The following is a 22618-nucleotide window of genomic DNA, read 5'->3' on the forward strand; positions in this document are numbered from 1 at the left end:
GACAAAGGAAAAGCTTATAATAGGGAAAACCCTTTGCCACACCCGCGTTGGAGGCCACTCTAACCACGGACGCATCCCTCACAGGATGGGGGGGCTCACCTATCCCATCAGACTGCTCACGGAGTGTGGACTCCGAGCGTAGCATCCAAGCACATAAACCTACTGGAGCTACTGGCGGTGTTCAAAGCACTAAAAGCCTTCCAAGAAAACCTACAAGGGAAGACAGTGATGGCCCTTACAGACAGCACCACAGCCATGTACTACATCAACAAGCAGGGGGGCACTCACTCTCCAGGACTGTCCAAGTTGTCCCAGAATATATGGAAGTGGGCTCTCAGACACATGTTCCTACTGTCACAACACGTACCAGGGGAACTCAATCTGCTAGCAGACGAACTCAGCAGAGACTTCCCCCTGCCCGAAGAGTACGAATGGCGATTGCACGAAGACATCGTTTTAGACGTCTTCACGCAATGGGGATTCCCCGAAATAGACCTGCTCGCAACGCTGGAGAACTCACAATGCCAAAGTTAAGCCTCCAGGTACCCCCAGAACCAGTCCAAGGGGAGCGGTCTGTCGATTCAATGGTCAGGGAAATTTGTTTACGCTTTTCCCCCAACTCCCCTTCTCAACAGAGTTGTGCACAAGATGCACCAGGAACAAGTCACCATGATACTAGTGGCCCCGTTGTGGGCCCGGCAGCCATGGTTCGCTCACTTGATGGAGATGTCTCTATCTCCCCCAGTGAAACTTCCCTACCCACACAACATGCTGTCACAGGACAAGGGCAGGACACTGCATCCATGCCCTCAGAACATGAACTTAGCAGCCTGGCTCCTGAGATCATAGAATTTGGACATCTACAACTCCTGCAGAGATGTATGGACATCCTCAGGGAAGCCAGAAAACCTAATACTCGCCACTGCTATTCTAGCAAGTGGAGAAGATTTGTCATCTGGTGTAGAGGAAAGAGCATCAACCCAGTTGACTGCTCTCCCACACAAATTGTTCTGTACCTGACCCATTTATTGGATTCAGGTCTAGTGTTCAATTCCATTAAAGTCCACCTGGCGGCACTTTCTGCATACACCACTTCCCAACTTAGTGTCGTGGTGGAAGATCCCAATTATCAAGGCTTTCATGGAAGGGGTAAAGAGAATACACCCTCCAATAGCTAACCCAGCTCCCGGATGGGACTTAAATGTGGTACTTACCAAACTCATGGGCTCGCCATTTGAACCCATGCACAAGGCAACTCTTAAGGACCTCACTCTTAAGACTGCTTTTCTAATAGCTATCACCTCCATTAGGAGAGTAAGTGAACTACAGGCTCTTTCTGTTCTAGACCCTTTCGTAACAGTTCACAAGGATAAGGTGGTTCTACGCACACACCCAAGGTTTGCACCAAAATTCATCTTGATATTCCACGTAAACCAGTCAATAGAACTACCAACGTTCTTTCAAAACCCTTCCAACTTGGGAGAAAAAAGTCTGCAAACACTGGATGTACGCAGAGCTGTCATGTTCTACATGGAAAGAACCAGGCCACTGGGAAAGACTAATCAGTTCTTTGTCTCGGTGGCAGCAGGAAGAGAAGGAGATGCAGTCTCAAAGTCCTCTATATCTAGATGGATTGTTCAATGCATCCCTCTCTGTTACACTCTTGCTAAGAGAGAACTACCCTTCAAGCCAAGAGCACATTCTACTCGAGGCACTGGGGCATCCATAGCATTCATTGCAAATGTTCCCCTTGAGTCCATCTGCAAAGCGGCTACCTGGCGTTCTGTGCACACCTTTACAAAACACTACTGTCTAGATGCACACTCTAGATCTGACTCCCAGGTGGGACAGGCAGTATAAAGACATCTTTTCTCTACTGTTCCTTCTCATAACCCACCGCCAACTCCGGGTACTGCTCGCTAGTCTATGCAATGCATGTGATTCTAAGCAGATTAACAAACATCAGAAGACAATACATTACTTACCGTAAAAGCATTTCTGATGGTTGTATCTGCTTAGATTCACATGCGCCCACCCTTCCTCCCCGCTCGGATGGAAGGAACATAGACATCTTTCTACATCTCTCTCTCTTTTCTGTACTCACTCACGTATAGAAGGCTCCCTCGGGGCAGAGAAAATACAGACAGAGGGACCTAGACGCGTGAGGGATTGTGGGTACAGCGCACGTCACTATAGGGATAGTGTTACAGACACCACTTGTCGACGTCCCCTTTTCGACTACAAAAAACAAAATGCAATACTCCGCAGTGACCACTGGATGTCGGACCTATGCACAGCATGTGAATCTAAGCAGATCCAACCATCAGAAATGCTTTTACGGTAAGGATGCATTGTCGTATTTGGCGTCTAGGAACAGCGTGTACTTCGGTGAGTTGACGGAGAATCCCAGATCCGTCAATAGCTGGAAGGTCATCTGTGTTTGTCAGCCAGCTCCTGTGAGAGGGCGGGAATCGGCCAGTCGTCCAGGTACGGGTAGATACATGGTGGCCTGTAGATGTAGATGAGCCGCCAATGGCGCCAGGCATTTCGTGAACACTTTGGGGGCTGACTTCAAGCCGAAGGTTAAGGCCTTGAACTGGTAGTGCTGTCCCTGCACCACAAAGCGTAGAAACTTTCAAAGTTTCTTGTGAATGGGAATGTGCAAATAGGCGTCCTCCAGATCCAACAACGTCAAGAAGTTTACTTTTTCCAGTTGACAGAGCACGTGTTGCAACGTGACCATCCTGAACCTTTGGGACTTAAGGTATTTGATCAGACATTGTAGGTCTAGGATGGGCCTCCAGCCCCCTGTCTTCTTTCTGACCAGAATGTATCTGGAATAGACTCCGGAGTAACTAGCTCTATCAGCCTTTTCGAAGCATGGCTTGTACCGCTTCCAGGAGCTGAGGGATGTTCTGCTTCTAATGGGTAACCGGAGGGATCCGCAGACACCGGCGGTGAAACTCCAGAGTTTGTCCTAAGGGGAGAGCGTCCAGCACCCATTGGTCGGTGGTTATCTTGCTCCCGTTGCTGAGGCACCCCGTCAGCCGGCCTCCCACCGGGGTGCACGAGTGGTGGCCCGACGTTCTGGTCGGTTCCGGCTTACTTTGTCACCTGCGTCTTGCCCTGCGGACAACAGCGACACTGTCCTCCGCTACCGTAGGCCTGGGACGGCCTCCGTAGGCTTCTTGCATTGAGGATCTGGAAGGCTGTTGGTACGATAAGTAGAACCCTTTTGAAGACCTGCTCGACTTTCCCCTAGAGGAGCGAAAAGACCGAGCAGTGCTGCTGGAGTGTCCATAGGGAACGGACCATCTCTGTATCCGTTTTGATGACTGAGATTTGTTGTCGTTGACCTTCCCAAACAGATTCTCTCCTTCGAAGGCAACTCACGCACCTTCGCTTGAACCTCCTTATGGAAATTTGTGACTTTCATACAACCTTGGCGACTGAGGCATACACTGTTGCCCATTTTACCGGAACCCTGTGTCTGCGATGACCAATGCCACGGCGATGGCGTGGTCCGACGCCAATTCCCCTTCCTGGAAAAGAGCGATTGCCTCCCTCTTCTTAACGTTGGGGAGGAACTCCAGAATCTGCCCCAGCTCGTACTACAATGACCCTGTCGTACCTGGCCAGGATCGCCAGTGCGTTGATGGCCTTGATAGTGGACGCTGCGGTGTAACTCGCCTTATTTCCCATGATGTCTGTCCTTTTCCCCTCGCTGTCCCCAGGGACCGAGGACGGGTTGGCTGACCGTTTCTTAAAGGCCTCCGATACCACCGAACCCGGTGATGACTGTGACCTCAGGCACTTGGGTGTGCAGTCCGGCACCCTATCTTTCTTCTCCAGCCTATCCCGTTTGGCTGGAGCTGTGCAAGGTTTCTTCATGAGGGCCAGGCACTCTTCCAAAATATCGTCCAGAAATAGCACCGCCATGACCGTCTTCCTCTTGGCCCTGCGCCTCTGATACAAGAAGCCCTCCTCCTTGGTTCCTCGGGCACCAGCGGGAATAGCTTGGAGGCTCTAGAGATCATGGAGTGGAGCTAACAAACCTACCTCGTCCAGTTGGGACACTCTGTGGAGCATTCAAATGTGGTGATTCACAGTCCGTTGCAACAATATGTTTGTCATTATCTGTCCTCGTGGCTGTTCCATACCCGTGTTTGGGACTGCTCGGGGAGAAGGTACCTGACGTGGTGACGGAGGTTGAAACGGGGGCGTCAGGTGACGCATACTCTTTGCTGGAGGCTAATCAGGGACCTGGGAGATCACAGGTACCGGAATCGGAGGCATCCTCATCTGGATCTCTGGCACCTAAGTGTGTAGTGTGGACAGAATATCCAAAGCAATGTCCCTCGGCTGAGAAGGCAGAACAGGAAAATTAGGCCCTGCAACGTCCTTGTGGTTCGTATGTAAGGACTCCAGATCTTCGTCTCTGGACGAGACCTCCATGGTTTGGGCAACAGCCTGGGGGGCTGTTTCGGGGCCTCCCGCCACTCCTTTTTCCCCCCTGAGGGTCTTGAACCGGGGCCTGTGCCGGTTTCACACCTTCTGGCGTGCCTGCAGACTTTAGAGGCAGTAGAGGCATTGCAGGTGCTTGTCCTCCAAAAACACATTCCATAGCCCGCATTTGGTGCAGGGGCTGAAGAGAGACCTTCCCTTCTCCTCCGTCATGGTCGGAGGGCGCGAAGTAGGCCCGAAGGCCTTGTAGAATCTTTGGTGATCTTCGCCCTTGAGGGGCGTGAAACTTCACTGACAACGGATCCCCGCGGTCGGCCGATGAAGACGAGAGCACACAGGCTTCTTGCAAACAAAAATAGAACTTATTTAATCAAACAAGACCTACAAATAGCTCGGAGAGCAAACTGGAGGACTCCCAACACTGAAGTGTGTGGTAAAAATCAGAAGATGGCTGCCAGAGGAAGGGCTTAGGGAGAGGACTGTCATTGGATGGGGGCATTATGACCCAGAAAACAGTGATTGGTTTAGAGGAGAAATACAGTTAAGTGAAAGTGAAACTGCTTTTTCTTTTACTGAGGATTCCCAGCCTGAGGATTGGGAATATTCATGAGCATGTGAATCCATGCCAGACCCCATGCTGGAGAACTCGTGTGTCTTTTAAGAACAATTGTACCAAATCCACGCAAGCGAAGCCGCGGGAAACAGCCAGTGCTTAAAAAATTAAAGGTTAAAACAAAGAAAACTGTACTGCAAAGAACATGGTCTCATAAGAAGCCCCAATGAAGTGGAGCGTTTGTGTTTGCCCACTTACCAGGAATGAGAGCAGGGACGCTCATACGGTGCTTTGTAGGGTTCAGATTTTTCAAATCAAGAACAAATGATGTTGGCTGGGCTGGGACAGTGATGGGTGCTACCTCACTCCTTGCACTACATACACTGCCTCTCTCTGTCCTGTCTGCTGCCACGGTCGTGTGCTGTGGGCACATTCAGCACCCGGACCAGCCATCAGCAGCTATGGACATCTGCTCCAGCAGATAGCACTGCCGGAGCCCGGCTCAGCACATCTGTTTCAATGTCAGCTGGCCTGGGCCACACTACAGCCTCACACCTTGTGCTGTTAACAAGGCGCTCAAGTGCTGGCAGCAGCAGAGACTTGCACAGTGCTGGGTAAATACATATGCGGAGCACAGTTTGAAAGAAACTGAAAGATGAGCAACAAATGTGAAATGGTCACACACCTTGGCTATCAGCTGGATAACTGAGTAGAAACCAGTCCCATAAGAAATCGACACAATTGAGGGTCCGAGGATTGTGTATGATTAGACCGAAGATGAGTAGGCCGTCTACACGAGAAGTCTGTTCTGTATATAACGCTGCAAGTTCTCCCTCTCCCCAGGTGATTGATTTAGAGTTCTATATTCTAGAGGGAGAAATATTGGCAAGTGGTGCTGGTATTTGGAAAGGACCTTTTACTGTTATGCAAATGAACTCTAGTGCACGTTCTTTTTTATCAAGTGAGACATTATATGCAGATTTGCCTGCCCACTATGTGGCCGTTTTTTAGGTAGGACTTACTAATATTTGTTTTCTTTAGTACTCTGTGAGGAGTTGTTCCTTTTTCAGTATTTTATTTGGGCAGAGATCGGGAAAAGATGGAATCGATTTCATAATTGTGCACATCAGTTTAATTGACATCCTGCACAGATGAGCAGGCAAGCTTGCCGCTGTTCCATCAGCGCTTTGTGCTGGACGCTGTAACTCCATATGGGTTGTGAGCAAAGTCTGGTAGGTGTTCATTTTCAAAACCGGTTTTGTTTTCCCGGCTCCTGAAAAAGAGCAACATTTTTGTTTTTGTTCCAATTGTTTTTAAGAGGTTTACATGCAGATACCCCCATAACTCCACTATTTTCTCCCTTGCGATGTTTACCTGTAGATGCTAACTGTATGATACAAATGTCAGTATAAGGTTAAAAATGTGTCAATTTCATTTCGTTTTTATAAATGCAAGTCAATTGAGTAACCCATCCGTCTCAAAGGGGTGTTCTCCAAATAGTGGCTGTCATGTTAGGAAATTGCAATAAGGCGTGCCTGGGAAAGCCCGAGCAAACAGAAGTGTGTGCACGTGGACCTCTGAAGCGAAAAGCTTCCAAGGACATGAGAGAAACTGCCAAAGAAAGTAACTGCATTTATAAAATAAATACTGCTTCGTGAATCCATAGTAAATGACCATTAGTGGCTGCAGTCCTTCTATTTAAGGGGTACATTGATCCGTGTCACCTAAGAATGTAAAGCTGTATTGCAGATTAGCTAAATTTACTTGTGGCTCTTCAACTCCCAACCTCAAAAGAAAATGGAGGTTGTAGTGCCTTCTTTGGAGTGTCACTATGGCCATCTTCCTCCTCCTTTCCCAGCTACTTCAAAAGGTGCTTGTGAATCACGATTCAGTCATTTTCCACCACTTCATTTAAATACAGTAAAACGTATATGATTGCGTTCCTTTTCATTGCAATATCTTTAGAACTCATCTGCAGTCATATGTTTAGGCAAATAACGATTCAGGATTTCTTGTGTGTGTGCGCGTGTGGCGTTATTGTATTTGCAAATGTGCAGGCACTGTAGGAACTTTTCGAAGTGCCCAAGATATTTCACATATCAGTTTCTCGAGAGAGAAAACCGATCGCAGATTAAATAGTTTTTTACAGGGGCTTTTCTACCCAATTAGCTGTTTAGTGACCATTGATTCTGTGTCCAGTTGGCTGAATACATTTGGCAACAAGTACTCAATTTAGGAAGAGAATAGTGTGCCCTGCACGTTGGCAGTTACATTGTGATATCTGGCACTTCTGCTCAATCCACTGAGTGATCTGAAATTCCTTGGCACACACTTGCATCCTTCTCCTATGGACTCTATACCCTTTTCCCCCACCAGTGGCAAACGGTCTACGAATTGCTGAATAAACATTTCCATCGATTTCTAATTAATATAATGCTGTTGTTCAAGCTGGAGTACTCTGCCTTTGAGTTGTACCATGCTTTTTTTTTTTTTTTACTATTCAGCTTACTTTAATAACAATTCTCACCCACCTGGTCTTCATTTTAATAATTACTGTCCTAAATCTACCCTTGAGGTGATTGTATAATTCAGTCTTACACAAATTGGAAGTGCTTCTACAGAATTCTCCAAGTATCACTAAAGAGAACAGTCCAATTTGGATCCCATTTAGTTCAGTGGTACTCTGAAATACTGACGTCTTTCGAATGGATTGTGTCCAACTTATTCCACATCTTTCACATGTAATGTCCACAGCTGTGTTTCGGAAATTTTTTCGGCAGATGGCGTCCTGCGTCAGTGGCGTCGGGTCGATGTCTCTCGAAGGCCTCCGTTGCTGGTGACCTCACCGGATGTTATAAATAGGACGCATGGCGCCCGTAGCCTTAGTTCCGTTTTTTCCGCAAACGGGTTTGCTTCGAGAACTATGCGCGCCTTGTGTGAACTTATTCGAAGAAAATGTCTTCATTTTCTGCCCCCCTCCGACTCCGAGGTCTGGGTTTAAGACATGCTAGGACTGTAAGTCCAAAATGTCGATTATGGACCCACACTGCATCTGCTTGTGGTGTCTGGGCGAAAGTCATGATACCGACGACTGCTCGAAGTGCCAGTCGTTGATTGCCAAGGCCTTGCAGGAGCGTAAGGGGAAATCCTGAAAAGCTACGGTTATTTCCACCGACGATTCGAGGGCTTGACTCCCTTCGTCGGAAGTAGTCCCGGGGATCTCGATCCCAGAGTGGGTCCCGCCCCTCGTCTCGGCACTCCCGGAAGCGGCATCACCAGTCGCCTTCGCCGTCCTCGTCGGATGATGGCTCTGCGATGAAAGTGGCTTGTCCCACTAAATCATCGACTCTTGAGGAATGAGAGACATTCGGGGAGCAAATTCTGGCAATTTTTCAATCCCAGGGCGCAGTTCCGTCCGCGCCTTCGGAAGAAGCCATCAGGGAACAGTCTCGGTCCATTGCTCGCGCGGCTTTGGGCCTCGATACTCGGCGCAATAAACATCGGGAACCGTCAAGGTCCCGTTCGGACAAGGCTCCGGTGGATCGCCAGAGACGTGCCAGATCCAGGTCTCGGTTTTCGTCCCCAGCAAAACCGCAGAAATCTGGAAAGGGCTTGAGGTCGACGTCACCGCTATGTCCGTCGGGTGCAGCTGTCGGAGCTTTGCCTTCGATCCAGCCCTCAGAGCCTTCAGTGCCATTGTCGGCGCCCTCGATGCCTTTGGGGCAATTTGGCCGGAATTCGCCGGTGGACGCCCCTCGTACTGTGGATCCTCGGAGAAAGGCTTTATCCAAGATTGTGCAGCCTGTTGTGGACTCCAGGGCCTCTCCTGTCACAAGGAAATAGTTCTTTCATTCTCTGCATGATATTTATGAGGATGAGCAGAGGTCCGATATGGAGCTTGAGGCTGTTGAAACTCATGAGGCTCAAGACAGGGTCCTTTCTGAAGAAGTTGGAGGAGTTGCGTCAGTCGTTACATGATACCAGTGGCCTTGACACTTCTTTTGAGGTGGAGTTTGGTAGGCCAGAGCCTGGGGCTCATGCTGAAACCTCCTATAGGAGGTTGATGTCTAGAGTTAGAGTATCTCGGGTGGTCCGGTCCTCCGGTTGCATTTGATCAGGATGACCTGGCTGATATTTTGGATCAGGGTCAGTCCACTGACCCTGTGTTGCCTTTTCATTTGGCATTGCAAAAAAGGGTGGCGGCTACTTGGCAGACCCCGGAGGCTCTTCCGGCGGTCAACAAGTCGTTAACTAAGAAATACCGCCCATCCATTAGCGACCCCAGCTACCTATCCAATTGCCCCACTCCCGAGAGTTTGGTGGTTCAGGCAGCTACGGCCACCTTGAGGCAGGCGGCATACCCTACCATCCCTCCTGATGGGGACGACAAGTGCTTCGATGGTTGGGCACGCCAGGTATTTTCTGCTGGGAGTATGGCACTGATGTCGGCCAACTCCACTTGTGACTTGGCAAGGTTTTCACACACTGTGGAATTGTCTCTCTAGCGGCTGAGCATATCCCTGGGGGTGGGGGGAGAAAGGGATGGGTTCCTTGCTCTTGTGCAGGATGGCAAGGATGCCATGTGTGAATCCCTTCAGTCTGGGTTGGACACGGCTGATAGTGTTAGCCAGTTCATGGCTGCGAGCACTGTGATACACAGGTTTGCGTGGTTGCAGAAGTCTGGTTTTGCTCTGGATGTGCAAGCCGGTCTTTTGAACATGCCCTTCGATGGCTCTCATTTGTTTGGTAGCAAGGCTGACGAGAGCCTTGAGGTTGCAAATTTCCAAAGCTGCTGCTAAATCTCTGGACGCCGCTGTGCGCAACCTCTGCCTTTTCGTCCTAGGGGACAACAGTGGAGGGGGGGGGTTCCTTTCGTTACTACTCCTCTTTTGGTAGAACAGGAAAAGCCGCTAATCAAAGGGGCCATGAAAAGGTACCCGTGGTGAATGGGGAAATAGAGATGCCAAAGCCGCTCAGACAGCTGCCTCTTTGCCTGCAGGCGCTGCCACGGCCGCTCCAAAACAGCTATGAGGCCATGGTCCGTTGTTCGCCATTTGGGGGAAGACTGTTGCTGCATCTGGAAGAATGGCGAGCTATTACTTGGGATGCGTGGGTTCTGTATACAATAGCCCACTGCTACTGCCTCCCCTTCCTAAAGCAGCCTCACGACAATCCACCAGGGAATCTCTTTGAAGCTTCCAGATCCGCTCCTTGTGCAGGAAATCTTGACCCTGCTGGAGAAAGGCGCTAAAGAACTAGTGCCTGTGGCGGAGAGGAACAAGGGATGGTATTCCCCATATTTTTTGATTCCAAAGATAGATGGGGGACTGAGACCCATCTTGGACTTGTTGGTTGAACAAGTTCCTTAGGAAGGACAAGTTCAAGATGGTCACTCTTTCTCAGGTCCTTACGGCCCTTCGACTTTAGGACTGGTTAATGCCTCTGGACCTACAAGATGCTTATTTTCATGTGCCGATTCATCCAAAGTACAGAAAATACCTGAGGTTTGCGGCTGGAAACTCGCACTTTCAGTTTCAGGTCCTGTCATTCTGATTGACCTGCGCCAGAGGGTCTTCACCAAGCTAATGGTGGTGGTGGCATCGTATCTCAGGAGAGGGGGGGGGGGGTTCACGTCTACCTTTACCTGGACGACTGGCTGATCAAAGCGTGTTCTCCCAAATAAGCCTTGGATCATCTCAGCCTCACCTGCTGCTCCCTTCACAAGCTGGGCTTCTCCCTAAATGTCAAGTCACATATGACACCTTCCCAACAGTTCCAGTACATCAGGGCTGTGTTGGACACGTCCTTGGGGGAAGTGCTCGACTCCCAAGGTGAGGGCTCATCACATTATACAGATGGTCAACACATTTCAAAGTGCCCAGAGTCTTCCAGCTTTTGAATTCTTAAGGTTGCTCGGCCTCATGGTATCCTGCATTTTTCAGGTGCCAGAGGCCGGACTGAGGATGAGATACATTCAATGGGTTCTCAAGATGCAGTGGTTGCAATTCTCAGGCAAGATGTCGGATCCCGTTCAGATTCCACTCTGTCTCGCAGGATCTTCTATGGTGGGCCAGCTAAGGGAATCTGATGAAGGGGGAGCCATTTTGGCAACCATGGCCGGAGGTGACGGTGGTGACAGACGCTTCCCTCACAGGATGGGGAGCTCATGCCAACAATCTGACTGCCAGCGGTTGTTGGTCTCCGTCGGAGTCCAAACTCCACATAAACCTTTTGGAGCTGAGGGCCATCAGGCTGGCCCTGAAGGCTTTTCTGCAGTCTGTGCGGGGGAAGAGTGTCCCGATTATGATGGACAACACAGTGGCCATGCATTACCTCAACAAAAAAGGGGGGTAGGGCCACTCCCGCTGTGCAGAGAGGTGACGCAGCTCTGGCTCTGGGTGATACAGAAAGGAGTCTAACTCTTGCCAGTTCATCTAGCCGGAGAGGAGAATGCGGCAGGGGACACTGAGCTGGCAGAGCACCATCTCCCACGAGTGGGAGTTGGCTCAGGAAGTCACTCGGGAGATCTTCGCCCTTTGGGGAACCCCTCAAGTGGATCTGTTTGTGAACGGTGGCAACTGGAAGTGTGAGAGATTTTGCTCAAGGGAATTTGCTCTGAGAGGAGTCTTAGGGGACGCATTCGTTGTGGATTGGTCATTCCCACTTCTGTACGCGTTTCCTCCAGTTGCGGCGGTTCAGATCCCACATGATCCTCATTGCTCCGGATTAGGCCAGGAGAGCGTGGTACCCGGACCTTCTAGAAATTACCATCTGCCCGCCACGCCGTCTTCCCCACAGAGAGGATCTTCTCTTGCACTGGGGGTGGGCTTCTCCATCCAGAGGTCAAGAGACTCAACCTTCACGCTTGGTTTCTGAAAGGTTGAGATATAAGGATTGGGACCTCCCGGATGATGCGATAGAGGTGTTGTTTTCGGCCAGGCGGCCGGCAACCAAATCCCTGTACTGTTGCCGTACATTTTGCAACTGGTGCAGTGGAAACAATGTCGATCCTTTTCATTGTTCCATTCCGATGGTTCTTTCTTTCTTTGGCCCACAGGGGTCTTCAAGTGGGTACCATTAAAGGTTACCTGGCATCGCTGTCTATTTTCAAGCGCTCGTCTGAAGAATGTTCTTATTTTAAGATTCCTTTGATTTCCCAATTTCTAAAAGGGCTCACAAATGTGTTCCTGCCGTCCCCCTTTCAGGTGCCGGTTTGGGATCTGAATTTGGTCTTGAAATTCCTGACGCGTGCTTCGCTTGAACCGCTGCACTCTTGTCCTTTGAGACTGTTGTCTTTCAAGACGGTTTTCTTGGTTGCAGTTATATCTGCTCGCAGAATTGCCGACGCTTTCATCTAAACCACCCTTTACTGTTTTCCACAAGGATAGGGTTGTACGGAGGGTACGTCCTTCCTTCCTTCCTTCCTTCCTTCCTTCCTTCCTTCCTTCCTTCCTTCCTTCCTTCCTTCCTTCCTTCCTTCCTTCCTTCCTTAGGTACTGTCTGAGTTTCATCTGAGCCAGAAAGTGGTACTTTATGCTTTCTATCCTCCCCCCTCATCCTGGTAAGGAAGAGGAGAAACTTCATAGGTTGGACCCTAGGAGAGCTTTGAGCTTTTATATCTCTAGGATGTCCAGGGTCAGAGTGGACGACAAGCTTTTTGTGGGATACACTGGACACCGATTGGGTCAGGCTGTTACTAAACAGACCTTGTCCAGGTGGATTATCCTCTTGATTACGGAATGTTAGATTGGCGGGCAAGGACCCTCTGAAGGGGTTAAGGGGTTGAGAGCCCACTCCACTAGGGGCGTGGCTACATCCACAGCCCTGCAGCAAGGCATTCCTATTAGGAATATTTGTGACTCAGCAACGTGGTCTTCCATCCACACCTTTGTCAAGCATTACTCACTGGATAACGCTCCTGGTCAGGATATGGCCTTTGGTAAAGCGGTGCTTTATTCTGCCATCTGTTTGGGTATTCTAAATTCTCCCTGCTCCATTCACTGATACTGCTTTGGGAGTCTGTCAAAGATGTGCAATACGTTGGAGGACACAATCCATTCGAAGAACAAGTTACTTACCAACTGGTAACGTTCTTTCGACTGGATGTTCCTCCAACGTATTCCACTCTCCCAGCCTGCCCCTCTGAAGAATTTCCTATGCTATTGCAGCTTGCGTTCTTGCAAGGCTATGTGCAGTCAATGTGGAATACGTTGGAGGACACAATCCATTCGAATATCCAGTTACTTACCAACTGGATGTTCCTCCAACGTATTCCACATCGCCCTCCCAGCTTGCCCCTTTGAAGAATTTCCTATGCTATTGCAGCTTGAATTCATGCAAGGCTATATGCAGTCAAGCAGTCGTTGTGGAAGAGCATGTTACACGTTATGGAGGCAAAAGCAAAAACAAACTGAGGCTACGGGCACCGTGCGTCCTATTTATAACATCCAGTGATGTCACCCTCGACAGAGGCCTTCGATGGACATCAACCTGACACCACCGACGCAGGATGCCCTCTGCGGAAAAATTTCCGAAGCAGTGCAGCTGTCGACATTACATGTCAAAAATGTGGAATACGTTGGAGGACCAGTCGAAAGAACGTTACCAGTGGTAAGTAACTTGTTTTTCGAATAGAGATAAGTGTAACCCAAACTTGTACACACGTTTTGGATCTTCGCCACTGAACTTTTTTATGTTGCACCAGCAGAACCACTTCATCTGGATTTCAGCTGACTATCCAATATCTCCCCTTAAATTGAGACGCTCTATTTGATCTCATTAACTCCGTTCCCCAACTGTATTGGAGTGTGCCTGTGGTGTTACCTCAGAACTACCAGCATTAATCACAGCCGACCGACTGTCACAATTTCTACTAACGCCTCATTCCTATGCACTCCTTACCTTCACTCAACTATCTCTAACCTATAGTGAAATTGCTCTGTATTCGCTTCCATTTTTACCCAGTATCCTAAACATGGCTGATAGTATCAAAACCACAGCTTCATTGGATAATTCACCACTTAATGCTAGCATGGAATTTATTTTACAAGAACTTGGTAACATTCGTTCCTCTACCGCCACGCTAGATCTCCTCTCCTATCCAGAATGTGCTTAAAGGCTTCAAAGACATCAAGTTATTCACAGGCAGACTTGATGAAGCAGAAGAAAGAATTAGCACTGTTGAAGATTGAGTAGAAGGATTGGAAAATATGCAAACAAAACCTGTGCAATTGGAAAGTGAAGTTACACGGTTAGAAGATAGGAATCGCAGGCATAACCTCGGCTTCTATGGCATTCCTGAAAAACTTGAAGGTGATGACCCGATCAACTTTCTTACCAAGTGGATCCCTTCTACCCTTGGGATCACCTTTTCACAGGATTAGACCTCGCTTTTCCAGAAACAACTCATCACCAAGAACCTTTATCGCGTGTTTTCTTCGACACCAACAAGCTCAGTAAACTCTTCTCTTTGCCAGGAAGAACTCCCTGATCCTTTTCCATCCAAAATAATAATCTTTATTTCCCCCGATTTTTCCAGTGTTACCCAAGTGAAAAGGAAAAGATTTCTTGACAGGAGACCCCTCCTAAAGTCCCTTACTATCAGATATTGTCCGTTAGATCCAGCAGAAATGATCACCATCCCTGACGGACCCACTAAAGTATTCACAGACCCGAATGAACTTCACAATCCACTTAAAATTAACTCTGATGGACACATCAGCTCTGGTTCCTGCAACTAACACCGTTGGGCAGAATCCTGTGCAGTGCCCTTGGGGACCACTACCCACGGTTAAGACCACAGGTGGTAATACAAGTGTTACCTTGGTACAAGCCCGTACCACTACTAAGTTATAGTGGTAGCAGAGCAGCCAGGCTTATCTCGACTGCATATGAGCAGTAGCAGAGATTACACAAAGGGCCCACAATTACTGTGACTCAAGCAAACACTGACTCAAGGTTTCAGGTAAAAAATATAAGTACATTTATTTTTAAACCATCAGTTATAAACACAACACTTCTATTAACCTTTAAAAAAACCCACATGTTAAATATACTACAACTAACCAATTCACTTTGTATAGTATGTCTCAAGGTAAGTACCCTGTGTTTGAATGAACCGGTGTTATGAACAAAACACGATACCGCGGATAAGGTTGCGATCACTTTTTGACAGTTCGGTCTACTGAATAAAAGCGTATCCGTGACATGAAATGCTACCGGGGCAAAAACACACTTAGCACCTCAGATACCCAGAGGGAGTTGGAGGCAAAAATCACAGGCAATATTTAGGTTAGGCAGACAGCATCGAGAAACACTCAGAAACAGGAGTTCAAAAGTCAAAGGGCCGGAGCCGGGGTTAAGTGACACCGGAGACTTGTTGCCAAAGATCACACCGTTAGACAGTTCACGATTGAGCGTAGCCCAAAAGTACTTTGATATTGTCAATGTTCGGAAGCAAAAGTTATAAGAAGGAGGGAAGACGAGGACAAGCCTTGAGGATGAAGAAAAGGGATTCACCCAGTTTCCTCAAGCAGAACACAGTACCTTATTCCAATGGTGCAGCTGGTGCCCTGGCAGTTGTTCCTGTTGGTTTCCCGCAGACCCACGATTCCTGGAACTTCGTTGTGAAGGAGGACCTCTGAAGGGGGTCTGCACCACACAGAGATGACGCCAGCAGCAGCGACAACGAATAAAAGGTGCGCTCCTTGAAAACAGGAGAGGCTCCGTAGGTGGCTATCCGGACCACTACAGCAGTGTGCCGCGATTTCGACCATGACGGAGATCTCTGTCTGAAGATGAGCTGGTTATCCCCACCAGGCTAATCTCCTCTTAGTCGTTGAAGGGTGGATAGCTCAGGACTGCAGCAGGGCTTCACCGGGACGGGGTAGTTGCAGCAGCCGTCGTTCTCTCCGCTTCTCTTCGGTTCCTTGTAGTTCCAGAGGCGACTCTGACTTCTAGCCCAAGAGACCTGCCTTTTATGCGCAAAACCCCCATTCACACAGCCTGGCTGTCAATCACGCAGCAGGGGGGTTGTCCAGCCGGGACAACCACCTCAGCCAATCATGGCAAAGTGCGACTTGGGTTTCATAGGATACCCTGTGCAGGCGGTGACTACACCCCTTCCCCCACATTCAGTCTACCTAGACACCCAGGCGCCAAGAGGAGGGCTTCTCTGCAGAAGCCCGCCAAAAGACAGTGAACAAAGAAGGCAAACCTAGTTTGCCGCGCAAAGTAAAACACAAGAAGGACTTTAACAAAAAGAAATGGCGAATAAACCCAACCGGAGCCAAAAGAAAGACTATTTGATCAAGCGGGTTTATGCTTAAGGCTGTTAAAAAAGCCAAAATTATTACCACGTTTATCTAATATAATCGCGGTAGAAAAGTTAGGGTAGATACCACTGCCACCAGCCAAGTCTAAATGTTAAAAGAGCGAAACAATGCTCAGGGAGGTACAGACAGAAAAGGGGTACAGATTAGCCCTTTCCAGTACTCCATGTAAGATGGGGTGTACTGGGTCTGTGGTAAAAGTGACTATGTAAAGTAAATGGCAACTTTACCTTTCTCTGGGGGGACATTAATCAGCCCCAGCGAAATGAAGTCAGAGGGCAGTCTAAAAGACAACCCTGGGTTACTACACTGAGGGTGCTGTGTAACCCATACAAGAACAGAGGCACCTGGAGTGGTGTGCTCCACTGCCCAAGATCACACAATGAGTAACAACACATAAGCCAAAACACATCTAAGAGTGAAAAAAGGATGTACACTCTTACCAGGTGGAAAAAATAAACTCCAGAAATCCAGCAAAGCTGCTGGGGGACTCACTAGGTGAGGGAAATTAGCCCTAGAAGGAGAATTCCCCCTAACAAACACAACCACATCAGAGCCTCAATCTTCTTAACAAGCTTTCAGAGTCCCCAAAAACAAACACGTCAAATACACTGCTAAAAGAAGCAGATCTACTTCTTTAATTCCATTGGATATTCCGTCTATCTCAACTCATCTCACGGACACATCTAGATCTCCAATTAATTCCATTGATTCTTCGCTTGCAACAGTACAAACCTGATTAATCTCTGAAACTGGGATGCATCATTTCATTACCTTGTCAGCTAGTTCAATGTTTTGATGGCGCTAATGTTTATACAGCATGTTCAAATCTTAACAATGTCATTCTCTCATCTGCTCTCTCTGCTCTTCGCTGTGCTTATTCCATTTCCACACTTTGGCATCTCCTATAAGACTCTCGACCGTTCACTTTTCATCCTACATCATCTCTACTCTTATGCCAATACTTATTCATTGATGTCTATTTTTACTCATCTTATACATTATCACTTGCCTTAACTTCTATTATTGTCTTCCTTCCCTTATGTTTTTGTCCTTTTTCCCCAAAATTACAAGTACTTTCAACAATTCCTATTCCATAAATATCTTACATTTTGTTTATGGTTGTATTTTAACAATTATTAACTTTATGCAATGCATTTCATTTTTGTCAGAATGCTCTTTATCCTTTCCCACGTCTATTAAGATCAGAGGGTTGGACATCCTATTAAGCTTAACAAAATTTTTTTCAATTAACTAAACAAAAGTCTGATATCATGTCTCCAAGAAACCCATCTAAGTTGTGATGGCGAAAACATTGAGATCAGAGCCCCCTGTATCAGTCACACAATTTTTACCCCAAATTTTTCCATCCACGTTCAGTAAAGATATGGGACTATATGACATATTCTGATATCTTTCCCCTCCATTGGGATCACTGTTATTATTGCCTCCCTCATGGACTCCGGGAGAATCCCCTTTTTAAAGACCTCATCGTACACTTTAAGTTGTGGGGCTTGAAGGTCTATAAATTCTCATAGAACCCCCTAAATGCCTCGTTGATCTTTTCCTGGGTACCCACCATTTCCCCAGTTTTAGTTTTAATTTGGGTTATCCCCCTCCTTGGGCCCTCTCGGTTTATCAGCCATGCCAGTAGCTTCCCAGCCTTGTCTCCCTCACATTGTAACCGGATGTCCCATCTGCCATTATCCAAGTGTTGCAGGGCCGTCAGTGTATTGTGGTAATGCTCCAGGCATGGTGCCAGTCTATCTCTGACTTGAATCCCCTCTCCCGCTTCCTTATCCAACCCCACCACCTGTTCCTCCGTTTGGCGCAGTGTCTCCTGTAGTCGCTTTCTCATCCCCATCGTCATGGAGAGGCATACCCCCCTATATTTGCCTTAAAGGCCTCCCAGAGCTTTTCCATCGAACCCATTAAACCTTGTTTTAGCTCAAAGTAGGTTTCAATCCCCTTTCGTAGCTCCCCTATGAACACCCCATCCTTCAAGGCATCTCCCTGCATTCCCCATAGCCGATATGGGGGTCTCCCACCTTTCCCTCTTAATTTGACCACCAATGGGGAGTGCTCCGAGAGAGTACATCCTAGATATTCTGGGTCCTCAAATCGGCATTAGTACTCTCTACCCGTCAGAAGGTAATCTAGGCGTGAGTACGACCCGTGTACCTCTGAATAGTATGAAAAACCCTTCTCACCATGTTTCTCCAAGATCATCCATTACCTTGTGAAGGGACCCCACCATCTGTTTCTTGCTCGGACCCCTCCCCCAGTCCCATCTAGGCGCGGGTCTAAGTGACAATTTAAGTCCCCACCCCACAGTATCATTTATCCACTATAGGCCCCAACCATACGCTGGACCGAAAGGAAATATTCCCGATCTATGTTCGGAGCATAGGAATTCACTAAGCAAATCCAGTTTTCTTCCCACATAGCCACCACCATCACTGTTCGCCCCACGTCGTCTTCCAAGACCTTTTCCACCCGTAACTGAACTCCCCTTGCCACCCAGATCAACACTTCTCTTGCCTGGGTCAAATAGGACGTCCCCAATAGCTGCCCACCCCACAACATTCCCATATCCCCTTTTCCCATGTGCGTTTCCTGAATCAAAGCTAGTTGTATTCCCTGGTGTTTCAGAAATTCCTCCACCCTGTTTTTTTCTGCCTAGAGCCCAACCCCCAAACATCCAAGTGCCAATCTTCAATCCTCCATGTTCCTCCATGTTATTACTCCCTAGACCTATCCCAACCCTCTATCCCAAGGACCCGTATTAAAGGCCATTTCCCCAATCCCCTACTCTGCGCCCCAGCTCCCGTACTGTCTCCCGGTGTTGGCTATCACCCCAGTCACTGTGATCCGTGCCATTCTTATAAGACGCGTGATACCTGACCCCAACTTGGTATCATAAACTGCAATTCCCCCTCTCTCCTTCCCACTACCTCACCCCTCTAATCCCCAAACTCCCCAACCATAACTTGTGGGTAGTTCTGGGTTGCGCTCCCTATGCCGGCGTCTCACTGCGTCATGTCCTCCTCTTACGCTGCAATTCCATTTTGAAGTCTGGGAAGATGCACAATTTTGTGTTCCTTATTTCATAGAAGCCTACTCTGCGGGCCTCTTGTAGGATGGCGTACCGGTCCTGGAAATTCATGATTTTGGCCTCTAACTCTCAGTGATGCGCCTGGAAGCAGAGCCCACCCTGTGTGCCCTCTCTACTGTGAAAAACGTGCATAGGCCTTTGATCCCCAATACCTTCAGGATCCGATTCTCCATGAACAGCTCGGCACTGGGACCTTCTTCCCTCTCAGGCACTCCAACCAGGCGGATGTTGCAGCGCCTGTAGCAGCCCTCCGCTCTCCTTTCCAAGGTCCTGGTCGCCCCCACAAGGCTGCCACCTGTTTAAGAAGTTGGATGTTTTCCTCCACTGTGCTGACCCTCTGCTCCACTTCCGTGACCCTCTTGCATACTTTCCGGAGGTCCGCTCTCACCAGGGTGACATCTACTCCCACTTCCTTGATCCAAAATTCCGAAATTGTTCCCTTCCAGACGATTTGTTCAACATATAATATTCCCACATCTGATCTTCCCTTTCATACTTCCTTAATAAAGTCAATCACTAAATCCTTACCTACTTTTAATCAGAAATGCCCCTTTTCCTTTCTAAACCTTTTAATTAATAATCACTCCATTAAAGCCTCGAAATTGTATGTATTTCTCAATGACCCTCCCTCTCCTAATTTGCTGAATCTGAATACCGTCAGACAATGGGAAATTGACTGGAATCTTCAGCCCTCCCCAGATAAATGGACCAAAATTTGGAAAGTTTGTCAGTCCACATCCCCTGCAGCCAACCTTCCCAAACCTACGTTTTATTTCCTCTGTGCCTTCTTACCCCTTCACCTATTGCTAAGACTTCAGATAGTATATCCGATAATTGTTGGTCATGTTCGGAATCAAATGCAGACTTTACTCATTTAATCTTTAAATTTAAATATGTTCATGCTTTTTGGTCTAAAGTTTGGTCATGTATGCCATCAATTTTTCACTTAACAGAATCATTAAAGCTCGCTAATATCATGATTGGATCTATAATCAACCTTGTTATAAGTCAAATTGATTCTTCTTCCTTGTTTAACCTGTTCATTGACCTTGCTTTTCAAAATATTACATGTAATTGGAAGAATGCTACTAATCTGTCGTACACTGCCTGTTGGACTTCTATATGCTCCATTCATTGTATAGAACAATGTCATGCTTCTACGTTTAAGTGCATACATTTAAGAGAAAATGGAATAGGTTCATACTGTATTTGAATCCTTATAATGAAATAAATTCAACTACTTTAGTTTGAACCTCCTCCCTGACTTTTCGTTATATTTTCATGTTTCATGTTTGTGTACTGTTTCCCCATGTTCTGTTTAATTCGTTATCATATTCAAACAAATTATATGAAGCCGTTATTCTAACATGTTTCTCTTTAAGTTTGTCAAAATGTATGAATTTTGATTTTAAAATGTATATAGTTTAACATGACAAGTTATGTCATTGTTTACAATAACTAATTTAGCTTGTATTTTATGCCTTTATCCAATTCTATCAATAAAAATATTTAAACAGAAGTGTCGAGACACTAGCCTGGTATGCAGGTCAATACCATGAATGCCAATTCTCCCTCTGCATACAATACACTTGGCTAACTACTGGCGAATTTTCACTCGCCAGTGGCTAGTGCAGAGATTAAATGTTATGACCTGGCTTTAATACAGAGTCCACTGTTTAACCTATTACTGAAGAAGGGGCCTCTGCAGCATTATCTTCTTTGGGGAGCATTCACGCTCTTTCAGTGAGTGAATATCCAGGTTCTATGAGGTTTCCTCGAGAAAGTGTTTTGAGGCACATTTACCCGATTTCTTTTTTTTCTTTTTTTTGTTTTTTACGCATTTATCTGCAAAAAAGCAGGGGAGGAGGAGAACCCACTCACCTTAATAAAAACCTAACCCCCATCTACATTTGCGGAAAACTGTGAAAGAAAAAATATCAAACTGGGCCTGCGAACAAATAGGCTATACCAATATCAACCTGAAACATAGATTGCATGCAGAGCATTCTAGTAGTGTCCCAATAGAATGCTTCACTCATCTTGTGCAAGTTAATACAGAAAGTAGCTCACTGCTCTTTGCACAGCACATTGGGTTCAGAATGGGCCCACTGCATTAAATGGGTATGGTAAACTGCCCTTCCACACCTTCCAGATAGTCCGGCATCCTATAAAATACTGACCTAAAATGATGGGCGACTTTGTAGTTTATTTGGGATTAGTCTAAACTCAGTTTTACAGAGGCCCTGTTTTGATACCGTGTGGGAAAAGCAGAATTCAGAGCTCTATAGACTGTAACTATTTCTCTGGCCTTTAATCTGTTTCATTTTCTTGCAGCTGTTTGAGACTGTGGGACATTCTACAACTTCTGTTTGCAGAAGTATAGCATTGATCTCTAAGCTCTAACCTGGTATATTTCTCTTCCAGGAGCTTGGTACGATGAGAACAATGACCCATGTGCCCCACAGAGGTATGCTAATGGGTTGTCCTATCAACAATGGCATACTGAGAGTTTCAACAATTGTGCCCCGCCTGCATACCATGGTGCTGATAATATGGAACCATATTTCTATGATGACAGTCCGGTCCTATGCAGCCGCTTTTCTCCCGGATACACACATTTTGAGGAACGGATAGCCCCTGGTAGGTTTTGGAATATAATATCAATTGTAAATTTGAACACCTTGTGTACAGAGTGTTCTTAAAGTACAATGGGATTGTGTACCACACCATGGCTAGGCCTGCACTTAGTTTGGTGAAATCTGCTTTATGAACTGGTTGTCTTGGATCAGCATTTATATGGAAAAGAACATAATGCAATATCCTTTTCCTTTCATGACTTTTATCATTGCCATATCTGAGGATATGGAGCCATATATTGTTGCACGTGTAACCACACTATGGGTAAATATTTTGGCCCTGGTTTGTACTCTAACACTTTTAACAACTTTACTTGGAGGACTGCATTGACCACCTGACGTCTGATCCGAAAGGTTGTGTATGGGCCTGACTTGGTGCGTGGGTCTTCTGTGCCACTCTGGGATACTAGTCGCTTGATTCATTGGAGTATGGTCCTGGTGTAGCTTTGAAAAGCAATACCTTTAAACTCTTCTTGAACCCTGGAATCCTGTACAGATTTCTTATGGGCCCAAATGATTT

General features: G+C 47.1%; 1 protein-coding gene across 3 annotated transcripts in view; it reads left to right on the top strand.

Moving 5' to 3' along the window:
- LOC138516894 (PC-esterase domain-containing protein 1A-like) overlaps nucleotides 1-22618 on the top strand; it is a 582917-nt gene that overhangs the window by 472825 nt on the left and 87474 nt on the right. For all 3 annotated transcript variants that reach the window (XM_069632347.1, XM_069632348.1, XM_069632349.1), the window contains one exon: nucleotides 21887-22102. In XM_069632347.1, the coding sequence (XP_069488448.1) occupies nucleotides 21887-22102 (216 nt within the window). The remainder of the gene's footprint in view (nucleotides 1-21886; nucleotides 22103-22618) is intronic.

Source organism: Ambystoma mexicanum, chromosome 6q (assembly GCF_040938575.1).
Source record: "Ambystoma mexicanum isolate Mex_15411 chromosome 6q, UKY_AmexF1_1, whole genome shotgun sequence".
Lineage (NCBI taxonomy): Eukaryota > Metazoa > Chordata > Amphibia > Caudata > Ambystomatidae > Ambystoma > Ambystoma mexicanum.